General features: G+C 35.8%; 2 protein-coding genes across 4 annotated transcripts in view; one reads left to right on the forward strand and one right to left on the reverse strand.

Moving 5' to 3' along the window:
* The window catches only part of Pkc53E (Protein C kinase 53E), a 1,159,983-nt gene that overhangs the window by 226,140 nt on the left and 908,529 nt on the right, over positions 1-25,314 (reverse strand). The gene's annotated exons all lie outside the window — the stretch shown is intronic.
* Positions 20,415-22,258, forward strand: LOC145680528 (proton-coupled amino acid transporter-like protein acs). Its single transcript, XM_081751142.1, has one exon. It carries the CDS (start codon positions 20,641-20,643, stop codon positions 22,210-22,212), a length of 1,572 nt encoding a protein of 523 aa, XP_081607268.1. The 5' UTR covers positions 20,415-20,640; the 3' UTR covers positions 22,213-22,258.

Below are 25,314 nucleotides of genomic sequence, written 5' to 3' on the forward strand. Positions count from 1 at the left end.
CGACCTTATGACGCTCTGTGGAGGTTCCATATTCACTCTGTCCTTACACAAGTTCACGTTGTAACTGAACTGCTACAACCAGGTAGAATGTTGGATATACCCACACCAGCAACTGACCTTCACCTTATCTCCATTCGCATTCAACTCACATTGTGAGGGCCAATTGAACACAGACCTCCACAAAAAGCGACATAACTTTCTTGGTTATCGTTATATATCTCACAGGACATAATATGTTTCGTATAGAGAATATTGTTTTTTTTTTCTCATATAGATTCATAGCGTCTATATTAAAATTTAAGTTTTAATATCTCGAGTTCCGGAAGTCGGAATGTCAAAACTCCTTTAGATTCGTGTTCCTCGTGGTCCAGTTTACAAAATATATAAAAATCAGGTGGGGTCCAGTTTGCTTCCCTGCAGCCTACTTTTCAAACGAAATAGTTTTCCAGAGTGTACATTTTGCTTCAAATTGAGTTCTGTCCTGGCTAAAAAACGTAAATTCTCTTCTATAAGAGTCTTTAAAGTTACACTTGTAATTGTCGTTCGGCATTCTTGTAGCTCAGGGGTGCCCACAAAGGAGGGCAATGACGCAAACTGCGTCATTGAAATCTTGAGGGGTTAAAAATCTATATAAATATGTTTGAGGGGGTGTAAAAATTAATCGCAAAGATTTTTTTTCATGGAAGAACATCTACGGATAGACAATGGAGGGGGGTGCGTCATGGACATGAGGGGGTGGGCACCATTGTTGTAGCTTATGAAGGCATGAATAATTAAAGTATGTTTGTCACAACATCTACAAATGAATATTCATTCGTATAGAACCTCCAATACATTATATTAAAAACACATGAACTACACAAAGAAAACCACTGTGCATTAGAGCAGATCTCTTATTAGCAAATGGCCCTACACACGCGCACTGCTCAGTTAGCCCACAGCCTGAGCCTGAGCCCAAATTCAACTCAATCGCGATTGTGATTGTCAGAGGTAGTAGTTTACGTTGAATATACCAATACTTTATCAACTAAGTCGTCTTAGATTTTTCTCCAATCTCAAAAAGCGGGTGGTTTTTCGTGATTAAGATATGATTAAGCGGGGGACGAATATAGAACCTGAAAATCGGGTGGTACCTGCTAAGATAGGGTATTATGGCAACCCAAAGCTAAATAGAAAATAAGGTATATCCCTATTTAAGATCACTACACATGCAATTCATGAAATTCAATTTGAAATCTCATCCACGGAGACTGAGTTCTTTTATATTATTATTACTCTTTCCCCTTGTTTTTATAAATAGTACTGCCACTCTTTCTTTTGTTAACAAAAAAGCGCCACCTCCCTTTCTATATAAAAAAAAAGGAAAGAAAGAAAACCTAGATCGCAATACACAATTTTATTGTTGATTATCAGTGATGCCAATTTGGCCTATTTTTGGCTGAATCTAGCATATTTAGGTAGGCACTTAACCATACAAATTTACGAAATGCTTATAGCCTTAAATATAGCGTATTTTGTGATACTATTTTGCCAGTTTTAACCTTTTTATTAGCTGTTAAATAAATTCTCAAAATACCTTTTTCTTATTTTAACAAAAGAGACACTGACCAAAGCTTAAAACCCACTTTATTTTAAATTAAGCTTAAAACCCACTTTATTTTAAATTATAATTTAAAATAAAGTGGGTTTTAAGCTTTGGTCAGTCTCTCTTTTGTTAAAACAATCAATCCAAAGCCATGAATAGTCTTAATACCTTTTTCTTTGAAAATAAAGTGTAAACTTTAAAAAATGAGTGTCATTATATACATTCGTATTAATTGATTTCTTAAGAGAGGAGGATGTTTTTATTGAGGAACAACCCCCCTTTTTAAATTCTTCTTTTCTCTCCCCCTTACACAGATTTGCAGGTATTCAACAATACTTGTCAACTTAGAAAGAATTTTACGTTCCCGTAGTGGCTCCGTTTGTTACTTTTTGATTATTTTAATTTCGCATTTCATTGCAAGAATCAGAATTTTCTAATACAAATTTAATAACTTCGGTTCTTCAAGCCACGTAGGTTGTTTTAGTTTAGTAAAGGAAACAAGGGATTTAGATTTCTGGGCTTTTGGCATCTAAGACAATTTAGCCTGTTAAGTTTGAGGGATGACGTCCCGAATACGCGACAAAACGTACTAGCGACAAAACGTACCAACGACAAAACGTACCACTTACCCTGAGGGATGCTTGTGAAGGGTTTATAAAAACACTTTAAATAATGACAAGCGACAAAACGTACCACTTGCCTGGAGGGCTACTTGCGAAGAGTCTTCCAATCAGCCATCAAATAATGTCAGGCGACAAAACGTACCACTTGATAGGACAGTATGTAAGTATATATATATCGGCCAAAATAAGGTTAAAAGTTGAATAGATTGGTGGTGAGAAAAGTACCGATGCAAGACCAAGACTAAGACTAAGGCTAAGACTAAGACCATGCCTGCAAGAATCTTGCATATGCAATATTTGAATATTTGCTGATTTCCATCACACTTTATTCAGGCTTTGGACCAGGGACGGATATGCATTATTAGAGGGGCGCGGGCGCTTTCTCCCACAAGGGCCACCAGCATCTCAATATCACAAATCAATTGCACCGTTTTCTTTCTACAGTAAGTCAATAGTATTAACAAATTGACAATTAAAACCTGATATTCTTTCATCAGTATATTATTCTGAATTGTTCAAAATATTTTATGAAGTTCAAGGAGAACGTATATTACAAAATTAGCAGATGTTTTAGTGTACTAGTTTTTGATGCTACTGTATCTATCACTTTTGCATTCGAAATATTTTTTAATAAATCTTTTTCAATAGACATCAACATAAATGTTTTCAAATGTTTCTGAGACATGGTACTCGTTAGCTTATTTTTAATGTATTTCAGTTTATTTCAGTTTTGAAAAATTTCTTGCACATGTTACCTGAGTTATGGGCAAAGTCAATAAAACTTTGTATGCTGGAAACTTGGATAAATATTACTGCAAAATTTACAATTCTGCAAAATTAAAAGCAGCACATGGGACAATTTTGCAACACGTTTTGCATTCGCTTTCCTTGTAAACAAATGTATTTTCTCCTAATTCTGAATCACTTGCAACATCAGCAGTCATTTTTTCTCGGTTGTGTTCGTCATCAAGACTGACTTTCAAGGATATCCACGTCCTTCAAAAGTTCAAGAGAATACATTTATAGTATCCTTGGAAACTTCTTTACTGAAGTTTTTCAGAAAATATGTAAGTTTATCAAAAAGCACATCTGGAAGTTCTGTTACTTGGTTGAAGTGTCTAGGGTCCAAATAATCCATAAAGTACATTGCTTCTTGAATCTTGAAGAAATACTCGAAACTACCATGTCCAATATTGTGTTGAATGCGTCGATGCAGTACCTGTTCATGGGATAGAAGCAGCTTAATTTTCATATTCACAGGAAAATTTTTGTCCATCTCTGAAGGCGAATTGTCGACAGGTCAATAGAAAAGAAAAAAGAAATCACGTTCTAAGTCTTCAAATTTGTTATTGGCCCATTCTGCAAAGCTTAATACTGCATTCTTAACGGATTCAAAATCATCTCTCTACTCTTTCACTTGGAACAGAGTAGTCTGCACCATCCGATAGGACTACACTAGCAGCACCCTCTATTTGGAGATAGTTTGACAGAGAAGTCGTCACTTGAAATATCTTAAGGAACATTTGTGCTGTCCGAGTTGTTTTGAACTTGAGAAGATCTTTTATATCGTCGGCGGCAATTCAAAACCTGCTATGTGCATTTTGCAGGAGAAGCGAAAAACAGTATCCTGGTTAGATTTTTCGCTTTATAAAAGTGATGTTATAAGTAATATTTGATGCTGCACGTAACTGGTACCTTCTCAAGTTACTTGAAAAGGTATCAAGTTACGTGCAGCATCAAATATTACTTATAACATCACTTTTATAAAGCCAAAAAGCTAACCAGGATACTGTTTTTCGCTTCTCCTGCAAAATGCACATAGCAGGTTTTGAATTGCCGCCGACGATATATCCTTTTGCTTTACACCTAGCTTTTGGTTTGATATTTTCTGTAGAAGCAATTTTCTTAATTATTATGGTCGACTCTATATACAAAGCACTTTCTGGGTTCGAAAAATGACCAAACTTTTTCTGAAAAACAGTGTGTTTTCTACCATCTTGTTTCCGCAATAACTGTAAAACGCCTTTGTTAACATTTGATCTTCCAAATGTTCATTCGCTGATAAGACTCGCATAAATATCGCACAGCCATTCAGCAGAACAATGACACAGAATCAATGCATTTTTTTCTCAGATCACATATGACATGATTGAGTATATGAGCGTAACACCACACGTGTAACTGAGTTTCTTAGTGGTTAAGCGGTTAGCGTATGCGCCTTTGTTGTGGGAGACCTGGGTTCGATTCCTGGCGGGAACTCATGTTGTTCGGATTTCCCGTAAATCAGTATGTCCCGTCTCATATAGCCTCGCTGCTAAAGGGCCGTTAAACTCAAAATCAACTGAATCACATGTGTAACTGATCACAGGTGAATTGTAAAAATCCGAATGTTGTCCTTGCATGTTACTTGAGCCATCGGTTGAATTTCAAATACACTTCTTAATATCAACTTCTGCAGAATTTCCAGCAGTAAACCGCAAGGACACTGGCCTGCGGTAGATATGCATTTTATAATGACAACAATACTTTGTTTAACAACCATTTTAACATGCCGTAAAACAACAGAGCACTGGCCTGAAACTACTATATCTTGAGTAGTGTCTAATAGAACAGAAAATATTGAAGCTTGAGAGACTTCTTTCGAAATATCTTCTCTGATAAGTGTGTTGATAGCATTCAAAACATAATTCACCGTGTTTAGTAAAAGTTATGCGACCACTATCCTGCTTACTTCCTCGTATATGACTCTTCTCGGTGACCTTATCTAAATTACTTTTAAGCGGAAGATCAAATTTGCTTAAGAAAGAAATAATATCATCCAAAAAGTTTCCATGATCTATAGCTGTGTCTTTCGGTTTATAGGCTGCTACATTTCCTCTGTAAATGAGTCCTCTTTTACCAATGAGTTTCTGCACTTTGACAACTCGATACATTACCTGTCTGTTCTTCTCAACCTTATACTGCTGTTGTTTTACCTGTTCATGAGGAAGTAATTTCTTAACATTATGTTCTCTTTTGTTAGACATGTAAGCACCCACATTGGTCCAATGTATTTTGGAAGACTCGTGTTCTCTTACTCGCTGATAAACGTGTTTAATGTTACGTTTGTCACGTACAGAACCTTTAAGAGAAGTTTGTTCGATCTGGAGAATAATCTGTGAACACGCTAAAAAAAAAAAAAAAAAAAAAAAAATGCTTGAAGTGGTACGTTTTGTCGCAGATTAAATATCCGAAATGTTTTAATTAGTCCAAGACAGGTTGTAATTTAAATAAGTGGTACGTTTTGTCGTGGAACAAATATCAGAAATGCTTTAATTAATCCATGACAGGTCGTCAAAAGTGGTACGTTTTGTCGCGAAAATTCAAGTGGTACGTTTTGTCGCTGGTACGTTTTGTCGGGACACCGACTCCCTCGGCGAGCACACTATCCGGGGAACCGTGTTTCTTCCAGACCTGTTTTTTGGGGAGGTAGGTCAAGATGGAGTTTCACATCGCCATTTACAAAAATAATTTATACCAGGGTTTTGTACTAGTTTTGTACTGTTTTTTTTTACCAGCAATAAAAAGTTTTGTACCAGTCCCAAAATGTCCCAAATTTTAGATTTTAGTGTGGAACTCCAACTTGACCTCTGAGTTCTACATTCGCCGATTTGCATCAAAGTGGCATCATTACATAAAGTTTTGTACTGTTTTGTACCAACAATAAAAAGTTTTGTATCAGTCCCAAAATGTCCCAAATTCAAACTTCAAATTTGGGATACGCAAACAACTCTCAGTCCCATAAACACATATATCAATGATAATGGTCTCATTAGATAAAGAAAGTTTTGTACTGTTTTGTACCAACAATAAAAAGTTTTGTATCTGTCCCCAAATGTCCCAAATTCCATCTTGTAATACGGAACCCTAAGGTCAAGATGGAGTTCCACATAGCCCGATTTCTTTCAAAATCGTCTCATTAGATAAGGAAAGTTTTGTATTGTTTTGTACAAACAAAGTTTTGTACCTGTCCCAAATTTCATTTTGTAATGTAGAACGCCAACAGTTAACTCAGTTTTACGTAATAATTTACAAAAAAATTACACTAGAGTTTTGTACTAGTTTTGTGCCAACAATAAAAAGTTTTGTAATTGTCCAAAAATGTCCCAAATTTTAAATTGTATTGTAGAATTCCAACTAGACCTATGAGTTCGACACTTGCCTATTTGCATTCAAGTGATGTTATTAGATAAAGTTTTGTACTGTTTTGTACCACTCCCTATCTACTTTTATCTACTATCTAAAAAAGAAAGTTTCGTACTTTCCCAAAATGTCTTAAATTGCATCTTGAAATGCGGAACGCTAAGGTCAAAATGGAGTTCCACATACCACGTTTTCTTTCAAAATAGTCTCATTAGAAAAATAAATTTTTGTACTGTTTTGTACCAAAAAATAAAAAGGTTTGTACCTGTCCCAAAATGTTTCAAATTTCATTTTTTAATGTAGAACGCAAACAGTCATCTCAGTTTTACACGTAATAATTTACAAAAAAAATATTGTACTTTTAAATCTTCTAATTTGGAACGCATAAACAAATCTTAGCTCAACATACATCTATTTCACTGAAAATACACCGTATTTCATTATATCAAGAATGTTTTGAACTCTTTTCTAGTATTTGAAAAAGGTTTTACCTGTCCCAAAATGTCCAAATTGCATCTTCTGTTGCGGAACGTTAAGGTCAAGATGGAGTTCAACAGAGCCCGATTTCTTTCAAAATTGTCTCATTAGATAAAGTTTTAAACTGTTTTGTATTAACAATAAAAAAAGTTTTGTACCTATCCCAAAATGTCCCAAATTTCATCTTCTAGTGTGAGACGCCAATAGTCATCTCAGTTTTCCAAATAAGAATTTACAAATAAAAGTTGTACCGGAATTTTGTACTAGTTTTGTACTGTTTTGTATCAACAATAGAAAGTTTTGTATCTGTCTCAAAATGTCTCAAATTGCATCCTTTAATGTAGAACGCCAACAGTCATCTCAGCTTTCTATGTAACAATTCACAAAAAAATTATACTAGAGTTTTCTACTGTTTCGTACCAACAATAAAGTACCTGTCCCAAAATGTCCCAAATTTTAGATGTTATTGCGGAACTCCAACTTGACCTCTGAGTTCCACATTTGCCGATTTGCATTATAGTGAAGTCATTAAATAAAGTTTTGTACTGTTTTGTACCAACAATAAAAAGTTTTGTACCAGTCCCAAAATGTCCCAAATTCAGGCTTTCTTTATCTAATGAGACTATTTCGAAAGAAATCGGGCTATGTGGAACTCCATCTTCACCTTAGTGTTCCGCATTAGAAGATGGAATTTCGGACATTTGGGGAAAGGTACAAAACTTTTTATTGTTGGTACAAAACAGTACAAAACTTTCTTTATCTAATGAGACCATTATCATTGAGATATGTGTTTATGGGACAGATTTATTTATGCGTTCTAAATTATAAGTTTGAATTTGTGACATTTTGGGACAGGTACAAAATGTTCTATTGTTGGTACAAAATAGTACAAAACTTTTTCTATCTAATGACATCACTTTGATGCAAATCGGCACATGTGGAACTCAGAGGTCAAGTTGGAGATCCACATTAAATCTAAAATTTTGGGACATTTTGGGACTGGTACAAAACTTTTTATTGTTGGTACAAAACAAAATTATAAGAGGGTGTTGCTCGTATGGTGTCAGTTTTCAAGAGGGTAGTAGCTTGCTAGATGCTGCCCGTCTATTGTTTTTAATAAAAGTGGACAAGAACGCTGCTGCAGAACAGATTTATGCAAAAATATTTTTAAAAGTGTTATTCAACTGACAATTTTGCGATTTACAAGTTCGCGGCTGAACGGAACGAAGCGAGCAGCGTAAAATTTGGTGAGGCAGCTTATGTGTTGATTTCGCTAATATGGCGAATGCTGACAAGTAACATCGTTCTTCGGAGGTGTGATTTTTTTTTAACGGACTAATGAGTTTATAATTATAAACTGGTCCAAATAAAGAAAGGAGAAATTAAGGATATCACATGTAAAGGACTGCCAAAGTAAGTAAAAGCCGAACCAATGCAACACAAACCGAAACTGAAGGATGAATATTAAGGTTAGTGTAAAGGGACAAGTTTTGCCGATAGATGGCAGTACAGTCTTCGTATCTTTCCAATGTATTTTTTACCTTTCACGAAAATTTACAATTTCTCTTACAAATTTCAACCTAGAGACTTCAAATTTTTAGAGAAGGAACTTCATAACCTATTAAAGGGAACAATCCGTGCCGATTTTTTATTCAGAATTTTCTTCACAGTTAAAATAATTCCATTGTTAAAAGTTTGGGTATCCATTTCAACAATCAAGCCATTACAACAATGAAGAAATTTCTAAATAAAAAATCGGCACGGATTGTTCCCTTTAATAGGTTATGAAGTTCCTTCTCTAAAACTTTGAAGTCTCTATTTTGAAAATTGTAAGAGAAATTGTAAGTTTTCGTGAAAGGTAAAAAATACATGGGAAAGATACGAAGATTGCAGTGCCATCTATCGGCAAAGCTTGTCCCTTTAAACCAATCTTAAAGCCCCTTGTTTGTAATTAGGACATCATGTGTTTATTCTCGGAGGGACAACACTTCGAATCTCAAGTGGTGTGATTGCTCATCACTACTGGATTACTGTAAGTAATGTTCAGTTTTAAACGTTGAGTGAAACCAAGTGTCAAGTGCTCGAAAACATGCAACGGGATTTTTTTTTTTTTTTTTTTTTTTTTACCTTCAAAATTTACCGAGTAAGATACAGTATTATGATGGTGTGTTTCATAATGTATTTCAGTGCAATTATGCGTTCGTAATCCCTTCCGTTCCCAAAGGATCTACCTAATTACTCAGACAATATGTGACGGCGTAAGTTTAAGAAAAAAGGGGGGGGATAGAATAAATCACTGATAAAACGTAAGAATATGTTCTTTTCACATAATTTGCTTTTGGAATGAATTAAAAGTAAGCCTAATATTAGATATACGGTACCATTCGTTTTTATTATTTTTTAAATTTTATTATTTCACTTGTCTGGCCATGTATTGCTTCGACCCCCAAATGTAAACAAATCGGATAGGGGATAGGAACGACGTTTTCTGGCATTGAATTTATATATTATTTTTTTTAACCTGCTAAAGTATTCGTCTGGAAAATCTTGAAATATTATTTTAAAGCTGTACTTTGGCTGAGAGAAGCTGATAAACTGTGTTGCTAAGATTCAGATAGGGGTAACTGGTTTTCTACATTGTGTGCTTATTCATTTAGGTGCAGAGGCACAGTAAGTGACAAAACCGCATCACGATTTTAAACATTGGCCTTAAATGCCAACCGAAACGTCTCTATAGAAAAAAAGGAAAAAAATGTCTTGTGTGTTGGTGTGTATGTGTGTGTGTGTGTGTGTGGTATGTGTGTGAATGCGTTGTAGGTTAGATTAGGTTAAGATTTTTTCATCTTTTTGTGTACCGATACATTTTATTTGTGCATGTGAGGTTAAGTTTCTTTTGATATATATGTGGCAAAGATGCGGTGCCTGTTAATGCAAGCTGTAGTGTACAGCTATGGAAATTGGAATTTTAACCGCTTACCGCATGCCGTGCCATATATGGCGCATACCCTTTTTTCACTTTAGCTTTTTTGTGATTTATCAAAGGCGTCAAATAACTGTTTTGTCTGCTGTGTGAGATATTGACGTGTATGAATAAGAGATTTTGGTGTCATCTGGCATGTTCTTTGTGAGTTGTAAGTGTGTCATATATGGCACTTACTTATTGCTTGTCGGAATTAAGTGAAAAATCTAAAATTCAAGTTTTAATTCATTTTTCAAGTTCCCATAATGAGGATTTCCAATACTGATTATTTTTTTCGCTAAAAGAAAAAAAAAACATGCAGAAAGGGGTTAAACAATTGATGAAAATACTAAAAGTAAATGAAAGAAGGCACATACGTGTATAAAAAGCAAAGGGTTTTGTATGTAATATGACAGTTAATGTGATGTGTGTGGAAAATATAAGAATGTCATATGTATGTGGTATTTTAAAAATGCTTGGTCACAAATGTTGACACGTACTTTGGAACAGCTTAACAATAGGAGCGTAAAGCAAACGTACCGTTGCTCCCTATCTTCTGTAAAACCTTTGTGATAATACTACGCAACTTCCTTGAAACAAATAAAAGTTTAGATTAAAAATAACCTGTTTTATTTTATATTCCAAAGAAGTAGTATAGTAAAATAACTATTTCTTTTATTGGTTGATACAGTACAGCTTCATCAGTTATTTGCACATTATTAGTTCGTCTTCCTATTCATGGTGCTGACAAATCGCCGTAGGAAGATTGCATAGAGGAAATTTTACAGGGAACCCATTGATGGATATCACAAGTCCTGAAATTTCTTTTATTTTCCTAAATTTCGAGTTTCTTATATATATATATATATATATATATATATATATATATATATATATATATATATATATTCCGTTGAGCAAACTTCATACAGATTATCCACACGTTTAGGGCAGGTTTCTTGAGTTTCGATTCTTTCTCCCACGACTATGGAGTGATTGAGTGCATCTCTGGTTGCGAGCTATTCTTCTGTGATGGCCACATAGACTTGTAGCTGGTTAAACTGTTGATATACTCAAACGCACCTTGGTCTCGAGAAAGCGAACATCTGAGAATTACAGTATACACAATCACAGATAATACAACACCGAAAGTAAAATTATCGAGTAGCCACCTAGGCCGCGTTCGCTGCGGGGGTGGGAGGTGGGGTAATGCATTGGAAACGCATCCTCGTAGAGCCAGCCATACGCTAAAAGCATAGGAAGTCAATTTGCGCTGCGAGCAGGCAGTTGGGAATCCGAAGGTCAACTGTGCATGGTGTGGTACATAAACGGTTACGTTTGCGCATGTATAAAATGCAATTATTGCAAGGAAACAAGCCTAATGACAAGCAAAAAGACTTGCATTTAGCAATGAAATTTTCCTCAAGATTGGTAACGACCACAAATTCTATCTAAGATTGTTTTTTCAGACTAAGCACTTTTCACTTACCTGGCTGTGTTAACAGACACAAAGTTAGGATATGAGGATTTGAGAAGCCGCATGCGCATGTAGAATATTTCCGAGACAGTCCCAAATTGCACGTTTGGTGCTATTTAAAACACAACGAAGTTATAGGCCCCTTCTTTTTCATGGACCAAACCATAACAGGAAATGCATTCTTAGACGTGTTTAAAAACTTCGCAGATCATCTCGTGCATCATTTGTAACCTCAAGTGAAAGTCCTACTGGCTGGTGCTCTGTCTCATTGGAGCCTACGGGTAAGGAAGTATCTTGATACGGAATTTGCTGCATGTTGGACAGGTTGTGTTGGGCGAATTCTGCTCCATCACGCTCACCCGATTTAACTACTTTGAATTCTTTCCTGAGGAATATGTGAAAATCTGTGTATTCTGGTGAAAATTTTCGTAAATCGTAAGCTTGATGAACTGTAGTTGGAATACGATTGGTTCTGTCACACCTCAGATGTTATAGAATACATGGAGAAAGATTGAATTCAGGAGGGATATTGTCCAAGTCACAAATGGAGCTCATGCGGTGTTATACTGAATTACTATGACTTTAAAAACAAAGCACCGAATTATCCTTCAAAATGCATTTTCTTTTTTTTTCTAGTTCTTACCATATTAAAACCACACATCTTTTTTTTTTTTTTTTTAAGTCAGTTCCATTCTAACCACCCTGTAAGATATTTCTGTACAGGGTGGCCAAAACGTAGGTATACAGTCATGTAGTGATCAACTTATTGCTTTTTATATCGTTCCTTATTGTTATAAATCAGGTAGATTTAATTTCTTTATTATTTGTTCTGAATGTCTTTTTACTTATATCTTAACCCACAAACGCACAAGACCAGTTTTATTCGTTAGCAGCTGCATTGAACAATACCGTGTTACATCGAAAACCTGAGAAGAAAACTGAACGAAATTCCTACAACAAGAGAACGGGTAGTGTGCCTGAAGTGGAACAACGGGGGTTTGGATAAATGAATGATATAGCCCATATAACGTAGTGAAAAATAAAATGGGTCACTGGTGGCACAAGGAGCGTTTGTGGGTTAAGCTCGGAATAGGCACGTAGCCAGGATTTCGTGAAGGGGGCGGGGGCGGTCCGTGACATTATAAGAAATCTTTAAGTTTTACGTCCCATGGTTATGCTGGCTAGGCTAAAGAAGACGGTGACGAGAAGTGAATGAAATGGTGCAATGAAGAAAGTGGGAGGAAATGGGAGAACCCCGAGAAAACCCACACACACAGTGTTTGTTCACTGCAAAGAACACTTGGTGCGAGATGGGGTTGAACCAAGGACCCCATGCGTCACAGGTGAGCGCTCTACCACTGAGCCACCATTGCTCCTCCCCTTCTAATAAGTTTCAGACGTAACCCCAATATTAATGACATTATCTCTGTAAGAGTTCTTATTTTTCTGTGAAAATTTCTTGTACAGTTTTATTTATCTCGATAATTAAGAATAGTTTCATTTTAGCAGAGCTAAAGGGAGATCTGTAACTCACAAGTTCCCTCCCCTTCACCCACACATCTAAAAACTTCGTCCGGCACATCTCAGTAAAGGGACCATGTTTCTAGTCTTGGAAAATGTAAAAACGAATTTATATTAGAACTTTATACAATTTGAACTATAGCTTAATCCTTAACGCACAATAACCACGAATGGAATTCGGCAAATTTATCTCCTGATATCATAAATGTACCCGAATAACGAAAGATTATACATCTGACATAGCCTCAAATGATAATGTACGAAGTTTGGTGGTTAACACATAGCAGAACCTAAATAAAGCCAGTAGACATTAAATACGTGTATGAGTAACACTAACACTTCTACGGTTTCCTATTTTTTTCACGTTAAGCATTTACGTCATAGTAGCAAACTGTAGTGTGCTGTTTAAAAGAATGTATAGTATACTGAATAATTTAAGAGGCATTTGCTCTTTTGGCCCATGCGTACGTATCTGCCTGAATGTTTTTGCGGACGTATCTTATTGGAAATTCACATAAATTTATTTTGCTCAAAACGATTTAAGAGCAACAATTATGTAACATTATGAGCTTCTAAAGGAAAACAATTGTTCAAAGGAAAGACAGACAAAAACCAATAGTTTTTATTAAGTTAAATAAAACGATATGTATGAATGAAGAAGCTCGTGCGTATAAAAAATAAAAGGGAGAAAGAAGAAAAAACAATTTGTAAACCTAAAAAGTAATGCTGTGCGAAAATCTTTCCCTTTATTGAGTGAAAACTGATACTTACATACACCCTTATCTAAGGGTAAAGGAAAGGTAACGAGACGCATGACGTCACGTCGGCCTCAGTGCCTATCTTTGCCCATTGTAATTTTTTTACACTGAGAAAATTGATTGGGTTGAAACGTGATCACGCGGCGCGGTTAAAAAGTTTGAAACCAAACTGGATTGTTTGGGAAGGAGAGCTGGTCACTTGCAACCCAGCTGTATTAACCGTTGGGTCAACAACATGACTATATGTCACTGTAGAATATTTTAAACCAACTCCTGGGTTATACCCGATTAACGGAAAGTGTCATGATGCGTGAAACGCATAGCCTAAGGAAGCTGACTTACGTGGACAATTTAGTATTGCAAAAATTACAACACATGTTTGTTATTTACTGTCTAATTAGTCAAAATTATACAGAGGTATATCTTGACAGAGCATTATTACAATAGTAGCGTTAGCTTCGGCCCAAGCGGAAGGCTACAGATGAAGAAAATAGCACCAAAATGAAAAAAAAAATGCATCCAAGCCACAATGCATGAATAGCAGTGCTGCCATCTGCTAGCACATAAGAACAACAGATAGCACAACTATTACTCGTGCAACTGTTGTCAGACTATTAACAAGTTTAAAAAAATGCTATTGGTTACTAATTACAAAACATAGAGCTTGTTCGTTACTTGACATAAATGCCAAATATACTGTGTAAAGCTTTACTCATACTAAACAATAAAAACCAATGCAAATACCCACAGTCAGTACATAGTTATTTTTGATATGCTCGGAAGGCGATATCCTTGGTGTTGAATTAAAACCCAAGTAACACGCTAAAGTGGTAGTCATTTTGAGTTTTTTCGCTGTGTAGTGTCGGATAACCTTTGTAACCAACTAACGATTTAACATTAACCACACGTTGGGTTAAATCCCGTAAGGGTCAATGTGACCTTGACTTTTTTAATCAATTAATTATTTCCCATGTTTTAACTCCATCGTGGTCAATATTACCTCATTATTGGGTTATTTACACTATGTCCGGTCATTTCTTACCCCACGCTTGTTCATTTTTCACTACACGTTTGGTCAAACCCATAATCAGGTTAATGGAATTTACACTTTGTTGAGTCATATTGTACACCAATTTATTATTGGGTTAAACGTATTAACCGGTTATGCGATTTCACACCAATTGGGTCGTTGGGTTAGACTCCTACATTTAACTACACGTTCGGTTAAACTTATTTCAACCCAATTTAACTAAACGCTTTGACCCTATTTAGGTCGAATCAGTTTGAACCACCTGGTTGGGTAAAAAAGAAAAAGGAACCAATAGGATCAATTTTAACCCAATCATTTTTCTCAGTTAGGAAGCGGGTGGCGCCATAGATATTTTTGGAAGTAGGGGAAGGGCGTCTCCCTTCACTTTTATCTGTGCCCTTGTTCAGTTTTTCGTTATGATGTTAGCAAGACGACAGTACATGTACGGTTAATGAGATATAGCCTAAAATTAACTCTTAAACATATAACTTCAGTTTAATTAAAATATTGTTCAAATATAAAAGACACTATAACATCGATAGATGGCATCGAAATGGACAAAGTAAAGTAGTTGAAGGTAGGGGTAAAAGTGGATCTGAAAAAGTAGGGTGATGGTAGGTTTGCGGCATGACCTAGTTCCCCTGCCTATCTTTACCTATTGTAATTTTTAGAAACTGGGGGAACGCAGTAGTACATATTTTTAGGCGGGGAGATGGCTTCCCCCGCGTTTCGTCTCACGTTTACCCCTGGTTGAGGGTAAATTCTCAAGTGAAGATCTGGAGAAAATCGAAAAAAACTAATTTGATGGCGGTTTCTCTTGTTTACTAGAAGAAAGTTTTATTTATTACTTGCAGAATGTTGATTATCTTTTTTTCCTAACTATGACACACATACTCGTTATGCACATTCTACTTGTGACAGCTGAATAGCGCTTTTGAATGTTTGATAATTTTTTCAAGATTTTAAATTGTGTGAAGTTTTCTTTCTGTCTTGTAGGGTAGAGTTTATAGATGGTACACGAGAGTTTGGACTTTCCCATTACCTTTTCATTATAAAAGTTCTCTCTTGAACACAATATATTACAAATAAAATGTAAGTTCCTCTAATTGTGTTGGAGTTTTGTTGGTGAAGTCAAAGAAACCATGCATCTAGAGTGCGTTTCCACTTTACATGAATCTTGTAGCTGTCATTTAAAAAATCCTGAAACCTCCTAATATTTCTCCATGTAAGCATAGTCTTCAAAGGGACATACATTTTTTTTTTCATCTTGCAAGGAGTTGAACCATATGCAACTTTCTGGGACGTCTTGTTTGCTACCTGCTATTGTCCTCTCGCTGACGAAAAAAAGTTTTGCCGCTTCCGAAACAACGGAATCTTTTAGATAGGGAGGGAAAGCGCGCCAAAACACACGTTTTTAATGAGAAGGTTCACTATTTGTCCACTAGAGTGCAGTGCTGTATGGGTGAAGATATCTTTCTTACTTTCAGAAAGTTGTAATGTGTAAACAGTAAATAGAAAGATCGGGTTGCAAGATTCCTTTTTATGACAGCTACAAGATTCATGTAAAATGGAAACCTACCTTTAGGGTGTGCTGGATAGGTGCCTCTCAATGACCGGGCGTCTTAGAGAATTTGTAATTAGGTTCCTCTCAATGACCAAGTGTCTTAGAGAGAAAGTAAGGAGCTCTAAGACCATGCGTCTTAGAACGTATAAGAAGTGCAGCTCTCTATGAGCAGACGTCTTAGAGAGTTGGTGGTTTGATCAACTGGGTGACATTGATGTCTTCTGTGGTATGCATGTCTTCTTTTATCCTAAAATGTCGGATCTTCGTTGATCTCCGTCACTTGCCGACCGTTAGCAATCGTGGACGACGTCTTCTTTGTGGATGCCGTCTAAGGAGTGTTAACATCAAGCAAGTGGTGTAAAAACATACGGTGTACGAACACGTGGAACCTTACAATATATCAAGATTCTATTTAATCTACTGAAGTTGACATGAATTCCTAATTAAAAAATGTCCATGTTTGTCAAAATTACGAAGATTGTTTTTTAACATCTTATTTATTAGAATAATTTATATGAATCCCAAATTTATTCTACAAACACAATTTTTACACTGTAGTCATTTCTTTCTTTCTTTTTCTTTATTTTTTTGAATTATTCATATTAAAACTTTTGATTTTGTCTTTCGTCAGAAGTATGATAGCAAGCAACCTGCTAATAAGTCTTATTTTAAAACATGAAATTTGCTAGACACCTTACTTGCCTGCAAGAAAGAAAAACAAAAGCTAACAAAATCTAAAATTTACGAAAAATTCCGTCAGTTTAATTAAGTGTTTTCTTTTCTTAAGTTAATTATTTTAATACCAAGTCATAGGCAAATGAAATTACTAGTTATGTTGTTAAGATGTATTAGTAGCCTAAGATCGGAATTCTAACAATTTATATTTAAAAAATTAATGAGCCTTATGCAGAGTCGTTTTGACATATCATCAGTCTTGGGAAGTAACGTAACGCAAGTAACGCGTTACTTGTAACGCGTTACTTTTTAAGTAACGTTTCCTAGTAACGCGTTACATTTTTTCCAAAGTAACTGTAACGGTAACGCGTTACAAATTTTTAAGTAACGTACCTAGTTTGCGTTACTTTTTTCGCGTTACATTTCGGATAAGTAACTGCTATGTATTTTTTTTCGGAAACAAATATTTCTTTCCTGTAAGTGAATTTCTCAGAATGAAACAATCGAGCATGAACTACGTATGTCAGTGACCGACAGTCATTGACACACAGAGAAACAGATAAGTTCGTAGTGCCACTTGCTGTTTTTGGAAGATGAGGACAGCTTCAGGGAAATCACGTGTACTGATTGCAAGCACCTGGAAGATTTTGTCGTAGATTTTGACAGCTCCAAATCAATACATTCAGTGAGTGAACTAGGAGTGCAATGATACCGGTAGTCTATTTTACTTTGATTGGTGTTGTTTTTATGAAGATGGAGAACGAAAATATTTTACCGTTCGAACATTTGAAAGAATACTTTTTTCTTAAGAGCTGATTATGATGGTGGACAGAATTTAAAAGTAAAATTTCTAAAGTCCCCTGGTGGAAAATATCAACAAGTAGAGTGCCATAATTAACGATATACAGTAAGGGGTTAATATGAATAAACTGTTCTGATGAGCAGGCCTACTTTATTACTAGAAAATAGTTTGCTGATGGTATGTAATATTGGAGTTCTTTCAGACCAGTTTGCTTATCCTAGAGTCCCGTTGATTATAGAGTTTGAAACCAGCTTTAAAAAGCATGTATCGACTTTAGAATTACTGGCAAGTTTTGATTCACCCCCAGTTCATGTGTTCTCATTTTATTGATTGTAGTGTTATGTTTCTCTATATTCTGTATTTTTAATTTTACATAACAACATTGTTATTATTATATAAATAGTTTAGCAGTATAATAATACGCAACAATTTTTTTCTAACGCATAAGGATGAGCACAAGTCAAGATAAAACTCGATTCGACTCGAATTCAAGTCGAGTTTCGAGTCAAGTCAAAGGTAATATTCTCGAGTCGAGTTCCAAGCCGATTCAGTTTATCGCGTCGAGTTTCGAGTCCAGTCGAGTTTGTTAAATGGCTCGTTCGTTTTAACTCGTTTTGAAATCATGGCCTGATTACACTGGAAAGCGAAAACCATAAGAAATGTAAGCTAAGCAGTAATATGGAATGCTTTTAGTGTTGCTCACGAGAGGGGACACTGTTCGCATCTCCTCTCGTCTCGATAGCGAGACCACAAGAGATTTTTTATAACAAGCTCAGCTCCGCTCGGCTCAACTGAGAAGATAGCTCGAGCCGGCTTGCTTGGGGTGAACCATCGACTCGAACTGGCTTGGTTGGGATGAGCCATCTGCTCGGTTCGGCTCAACTGAGCCGAGGGCTCTAGCCGAGTTGGTTGGGTGAGCTGTTGGCTCGGCTCACTTCTCGGTTCAGGTCGATAGTGATTGAGCTGTGAGCCGAGCTGCTCGAGGCGTTGACAATTCTAAGCCCGGGCCGAGCAGATTTGAAGATATTTGGCCAGTGCCTTATAATTTTTAACAGTGTTTGGCTCAAGCTCGAATACTCAACCTAGACCCAAATTCAGAATGTCGTGAACAATGTCCTTGACTCCTAGACTTCACGACTAGCGAGGTTGGCAATCAACCAGTTTTTAGTATTCAAATATAAACCGCCTATCTTTCATGTTTATATGCGGTGTTCTTATAATAATAATAATAATAATAATAATAATAATAATAATAATAATAATAATAATAATAATAATAATAATAATAATAATAATAATAATAATAAGTTGTAGTAGTAGTAGTGTCATAGATAATAATTATATTGTCTATGTAATATATACTTGAAGAGAGTACTCGAAAGTCGACTCCAATTCGAGTCGAGTTGGAGAAAATTTTTCGAGCCGAGTTCTCGGGTCAAGCTCAAAGATGTATGTTTCTAGTCGAATCGAGTTTCAAAGAAAACTCGCTCGTACTCATTCATACGAGTAACGCAGTATGGCATTTTATCAATGTTACACTATATGAAAATGTTCATATAACAAGTAAAAATTTGTTCTTGTGTATTAATAAAGCGATTCAGAAGTGCAATAATAATAATAATAATAATAATAATAATAATAATAATAATAATAATAATAATAATAATAATAATAATAATAATAATAACAATAATAATAATAATAGCGGTGGTAATAGTAGTACGGAAAATTGAAGTAAATTTTTTTCACATATTTAAAGTTTCGGACCTAAAAGTAACGCGTTAGTAACGCGTTACTTTCGAAGTAAAGTAACAGTTACTTTTTGGGGGCAAGTAACGCGTTACTAACGCGTTACGTTTTAAGAGAAAGTAAAGTAACTTGTAACGCGTTACATTTTTACAAGTAACTTACCCAACACTGCATATCATCGGTCTGACTACTGCAGGAAACATATGTTACTTGAACTTTTTAGTACGACACTAATTTGGCGTCAGAACGACTCTGCATGAGGCTCAATGAATTTATATTTAACCTACTGAGACAGTTAATTCTCGCTTTTAGTGGCCACCTAGCACAAGTCTGTTTTATACTTAGATTTTATGGTATAAGGGCCGCAGTGTCTCAGTGGTACAGCATTCACCTCTAGTGCATGGAGTCCCTAGTTCGACCCCAGCTTGCACCAACTGAACATTGTGCTGGACAAACACCGTGTGCGTAGGTTTACTCGGGGTTGTCCCACTTTCTTTTATCCAACTATTTCATTCATTTCTCATTATCATCGTCTCTTTTAACCTAGCCCCCATAATCGTAGGACGTAAACCTTAATGATTTAATTTCATTTTTTATGGCGTAAGTCGCCACACTGTACTTGTACCCATAACGGGTAAACTACCTTAAAGTGAATCTGCACCTTAACAAACACTCTATTAAGACAGTAAGAGTAAAAATGCCTATAAAAAGTGAATTATGATTGTAAATATTTATATTTGAACTGAAAAATGAAATATTTGAGTTTTACGTCCCACGCTTATGCCGGCTAGGCTAAAGAAGATGGTGACGATGAGAAATGAATGAAATGGTTGAATGAAGAAAGTGGGAGGAAACAGGAAAACCCGAGAAAACCCACGCACACGGTGTTTGTCCACTACAAAGTTCACTTGGCGGGGGCTGGGATCGTACCCGGGACCCCAAGCACCAGAGGTGAACGCTCTAGTACTGAGCCACCACGGCCCTATATTTAAACTCAGACTGCATGGAAATAACATCTGTAAAAGTAATATGCTGTATCATGATTTATTATTAGATTTTGTTCCTGCAATATAAGGACAATAACTAATTCGAATATATCAACACATGCCTATACACAAGTTAAGACAAAGGAAGAAAAGAATAAGTGAAGAAAAACAAATAATGGCTTTTTAAATATAGTTTTATAGCAATAATGGCTTTTTAAATATATTTTTATAAGTGTAAGAGAAGTAAAAGAAATGAAGCAAGTACGATTCTGGAAATCTCATCAACTACAAAAAAGTACAACCGTAGGTGGATCGGTTACTCCACCACCTGGAACTGAATCGCAAACAGTAAGTGAATCTGAACCTGAATTTAAACTCACAACAAATGAACCTGGACGAAAGAGAAAGTCCACAAGAAGCAGTGACGAAGAAAAGAAAGAAGTTCCACCATCAAGTGACCAAGAGGGGGAAACAGTTTCTGTCGATCATTCAACAGATAATCAGAGTGACAAAGATCAACTTTCAGAAGAAAGTGAACGGTATAGTATAACAGATTACAGAGATGTGGAAGGTGCACTCTCGTACTTAGAAGGCTTTTTTCACCTTGTGAAAACTGCTTTTGGTTTGGGAATATTGTCTGTTCCACAAGCTTTTAGTCGAAGTGGTCTTTGTGGAGGACTTCTACTTTCACTTACAATATGTATCATAGGAGGATATACAAACTGGCAACTAATCAACTGTGCACACGAACTTTGTCGCAGATTAAAACAACCAGGTCTTCTGTACCCAGATATCGCTGAATATTGTTTTCAACTGGGGCCTAAGAAATTTCAAAAATTTGCAAGAGCATCTAGGATTATGGTTGATGTCTTAATGCTTCTAAATATGTATGGTATATGTGCAGTTTTTGTCGTCTTTGTCGCGGATAGTTTGAAAATAGTTATTGATTATTACACGAATACCAATTATGACGTTCGCATCTATATGTCTCCAGTTATACTTTTCCTTATTTTTCCTAATTTGATAAGGAATCTTGAGTACCTAGCACCTTTCTCGATACTTGCCACGCTGTTACAGTTAATAGTTTTGGGAATTCTATACAGCTATTTCTTTACAGATTTGCCTCCCATCAAAGAAAGAGATTCTTTTATTGTGGGCAAAGAGTCTGTTCTAACTTTTGGACCTATTGCGTTTGCTATTAATCCCATTTGCGGGTTGAATGCCATAGAGGTTCAAATGCGTAAACCAGCTCAATATAATGCCTTGCCGTTCGGTGTAATCCCTATGGCAATGCTTTTTATAACAGTTATCACATGTCCCATTGGATTTTTTGGTTTCTGGAAGTATAAAGAACCAAAAGGAACCATAACGGCAAACCTACCACCAGATGAGCGCCTTGCACGTTCTACGCAAATTCTCTACGGGTTATCAATACTTTTGTCGCACTTGCTTTACTTCTATGTCCCCTTCAATATAACATGGAAAGGAATCAAAAAATGTAAGTTTATTAATGAAACTAATGTGCTGACTTATGAATATATTTTCCGTGCTTTATTAGTTGTCTTGACAAGTATACCAGGGTTATTTCTTCCTGATGTGGGACCTTTAGTTACTGTAATAGGATCAGTTGCTTTGTCGATGTTAGGATACGTGCTTCCACCATTTTTTAATCTAATAACTTTTTGGGACAGAGAAGAATGCCGTTATACGTATAAAATCTACTTGATTTGTAAAGATGTATTTTTATTATGTTTTGGATTAGCTATATTCATTATAGCCACTTATGGTAGTATAAAAGATATTGTTGTAAAACAACTAACGTAAGAATAAATTTTTATATCTTCCTCTTAAAAAAACACATTACAGTTATTTTATTCATATGCTATGGTATAAAATCTATTCTGACATAAGTACGAGAGCTGTTCCGAAAGTTCGTGGGTTGGGATCACTATTGAGTTCGAATGAAATGAAATAAAATCTGTTTTACGTCCCACGATTACGCTGGGTAGGCTCAAGGAGACTGTGATGATGAGAAATGAATGAAAGTGGAAGGAAACGGGAGAATCCCGAGGAAACCCGCGCACACGGTGTTTGTCCACCACAAAGCTCACTTGGCGCGAGCTCGGATCGAACCAAGGACCCCACGTACCAGAGGTGAACGCTCTACCACTGAGTCACCGCAGCACTATTAGGAGTCCGAGTTAGGAAGAGGGTTGGCACTGGTTTTCTTCTCCGAATAGCATCTTTTATTTCCAGCTATGCAACAGCCTCTGATATACATATTGCGGACCGTTTTCTGAGAATTGATATTAGGTACTGGATGTGGCAGTTTTCACTTCCTGATCCGTGCTAAACTTCCTTAAGTTCTTAGGTGCTGCAAAACAGTGGCGGCTCTACCGGGTAGGCATGGGACTACCCAAAAATTTTGAAATATATATAAAACGCTAAAGATATAATAAAGAGTAAATATGTTTTTCACTATTTATATTAACAGTAGATAATTATTTAACAAATAGCATCAACCACTACTGTAATAGTAATTTCGTACTGTCATTAATCAATCAAATGTGTATATGTATCCATAAGCGAGGGAGCGAGTCTACCCAAAATTAAAATTATAAAACCGTCCCTGTCGCAAAAGCCTAGAAATTGAAAGGAGCGAAGTATGAGCTGTATGGAGTATATAGAGATTGCTCACCAATTTTCCCCAAAGCTTCCATAGCCTTCCATGACACATGTGACCTGGCGTTAACCTTTAGGAGAATCCATTCTTCATGAAGCATTTAAGTTTGTTTTCTTTTTAAATTGCTCTCATTAAATGTACACTCATGTCCAAAATGATTGTCGCGTATCTATAACTGTCTTCTTGTAAGAATATAATTTGATAATGATTTTGCAGGGTACTTTTAATACCGATACTAGCAGGGGCGCCCGAAGAAAATTTTCTAGAGGGGGCCCATCTGCATGGTTAGTATATTACGCCTTTTCGTGAGCCTTTTCGGAGCAGGCCCCTCCCTGCTCTCCCCTTCGGGCGCCCATGGATACTAGGCCTAAATGTATGATTGAGAAATGTATATTTGTGGTAAATTTAATAGGAAAGGAATTATAAATACGAATATTAGAATAGGTAAAATAAAATGTCACTAAATGGACAAGAAAGTTTTATTTTCATTTTTGTTTTATTGTTCTTATTTACTGCTCTTTTGAGATGAAATTTGCCACATACATGTCTTTGCTGATTATACACATACTAACATTATGAGAAATACCGGGCGAATTCGTTATAAAACTATTCCTACAACATATTTATAGACATGCAACAATAATTTTCGACATGAGTGTACTTGAAAATTAATATGCTAATGTTTTGCACTTACTATTTGATTACCTGGAGCCCAATGATACAGTACTACTTCAAGGATATCAAGAAACAAATTCAACATTGCAATATTTGAGGATACAAGCTGTGTTCTAAATGCTGGGTTGCTGGTTTAATATCAATGTCGGACTCGGGGTCATAATGACTGATCCAGCGGTAGTCAGTGGTAAATATTCTGTTCAACAATGGAGGATATGTCCCACTCGTCATAAAAATGCTGGCAACATTGAACCCTTGTGTTCTTCACTCAGAGCATTTCCAGGTGTTCCGGACTGACAGTTCTGAACACATGTTGGACTTCCAATTAATATCTTCGCTGAAATGAAAGCTCCTGGATGCTGTAACTTTGTTTAGCTATCAAGCATTTCAAGACTTAGATTTTGACTGGAATACGATTTCTACAATGACAGTACTTAAATAGAAATTAATTATTGAAGTCACTGTTCTGGACTGACAGTGCCTTAGTTTCTTACCTTAGTTTCAATATGAAGCAACTCATCATTTCAATTCTCTGAAAGTACTGACAATCTGATAGTGTCCCATATCACAATTTACAGTAGACAAGTAGTATTACACTGCAATATTTTTGTATGAAGGTAACTGATAATAACAGAGATATTAAATTTATAAGCCATGTTCCGGACTGACATTTTTAATGTTCCGGACTAGTGTTGTAAAATTTCCGGAAATTTTGAACCTGATGGTAAAAAACCTTTTTTCCAGTTTCTTTCCGGAAAAATTGGGAAAATAACAAAAATCTTTGTATTAGATTAGTTTTACTAGTAATGGGACCTTCTTTTTTTTTTTCGAATGCGTGAAAAATGCAAGTTAGCGAATATTTTAAAGAAATAAGCATTCGAAAATAAAATTGTAATTTTCTTGAAATTTAACTGTCTGCACTCATTTCCTTTATGTGCTTTTTAGTCGTTTACACCTGAATGTGCATTAATTACAGAACTTTTACAATTGCATACACATCTACCATCATGAAGCGTTTCTGTTTTGCAACAAATAGGGCTCTTGAATGAAACTGAGTGCTTAATGTGCTCTTTGATCTGGTGAAATTTTGTTAATTTTAACCAAATTATTTCTTAAAAGAAAGAGCACTAGGTAAATTTCACTATTACTCGTCACTTAGACATATAATTACTATCATTTAATATTCAAATACAGAATTCACTATAAACTTTATGTACAAAATTTTGTAAGTAAACAAACGCCTGTTTTCTAGTGCAACAAATTATCTATTTATATAAAAATGAAAGTGAATATATTTGTAATTTAAGAACTCTTGAACCACCAGACTGATCTCATAAAAATTTTCAACATAGATGAATTTAGGGCCTGGGATGGATTTTAGCACTTTACTTTGAAGGTGCAACTTGGAGGAAGGAAGTGCGGATATATATTGAAAACTACCGATCTTGGTGTCGAACCCATAGTTTTCGGGATCGCTGAGATGAATAGTGACATTTCCGATGAAGCTTAAATTCAAATTTAGCTCTGCAACTTGGGGGAAGGGGAAGCGGAGGTATATATAAAAGATG

This window comes from Thermobia domestica, chromosome 3 (genome assembly GCF_964235325.1).
Source record: "Thermobia domestica chromosome 3, izTheDome1.hap1.1, whole genome shotgun sequence".
In the NCBI taxonomy this organism is placed as follows: Eukaryota; Metazoa; Arthropoda; class Insecta; order Zygentoma; family Lepismatidae; genus Thermobia; species Thermobia domestica.

Coding starts and splice junctions, on each gene's coding strand:
- LOC145680528 (XM_081751142.1), top strand. CDS start 20,641: ATGAAGCAAGTACGATTCTGGAAATCTCATCAACTACAAAAAAGTACA.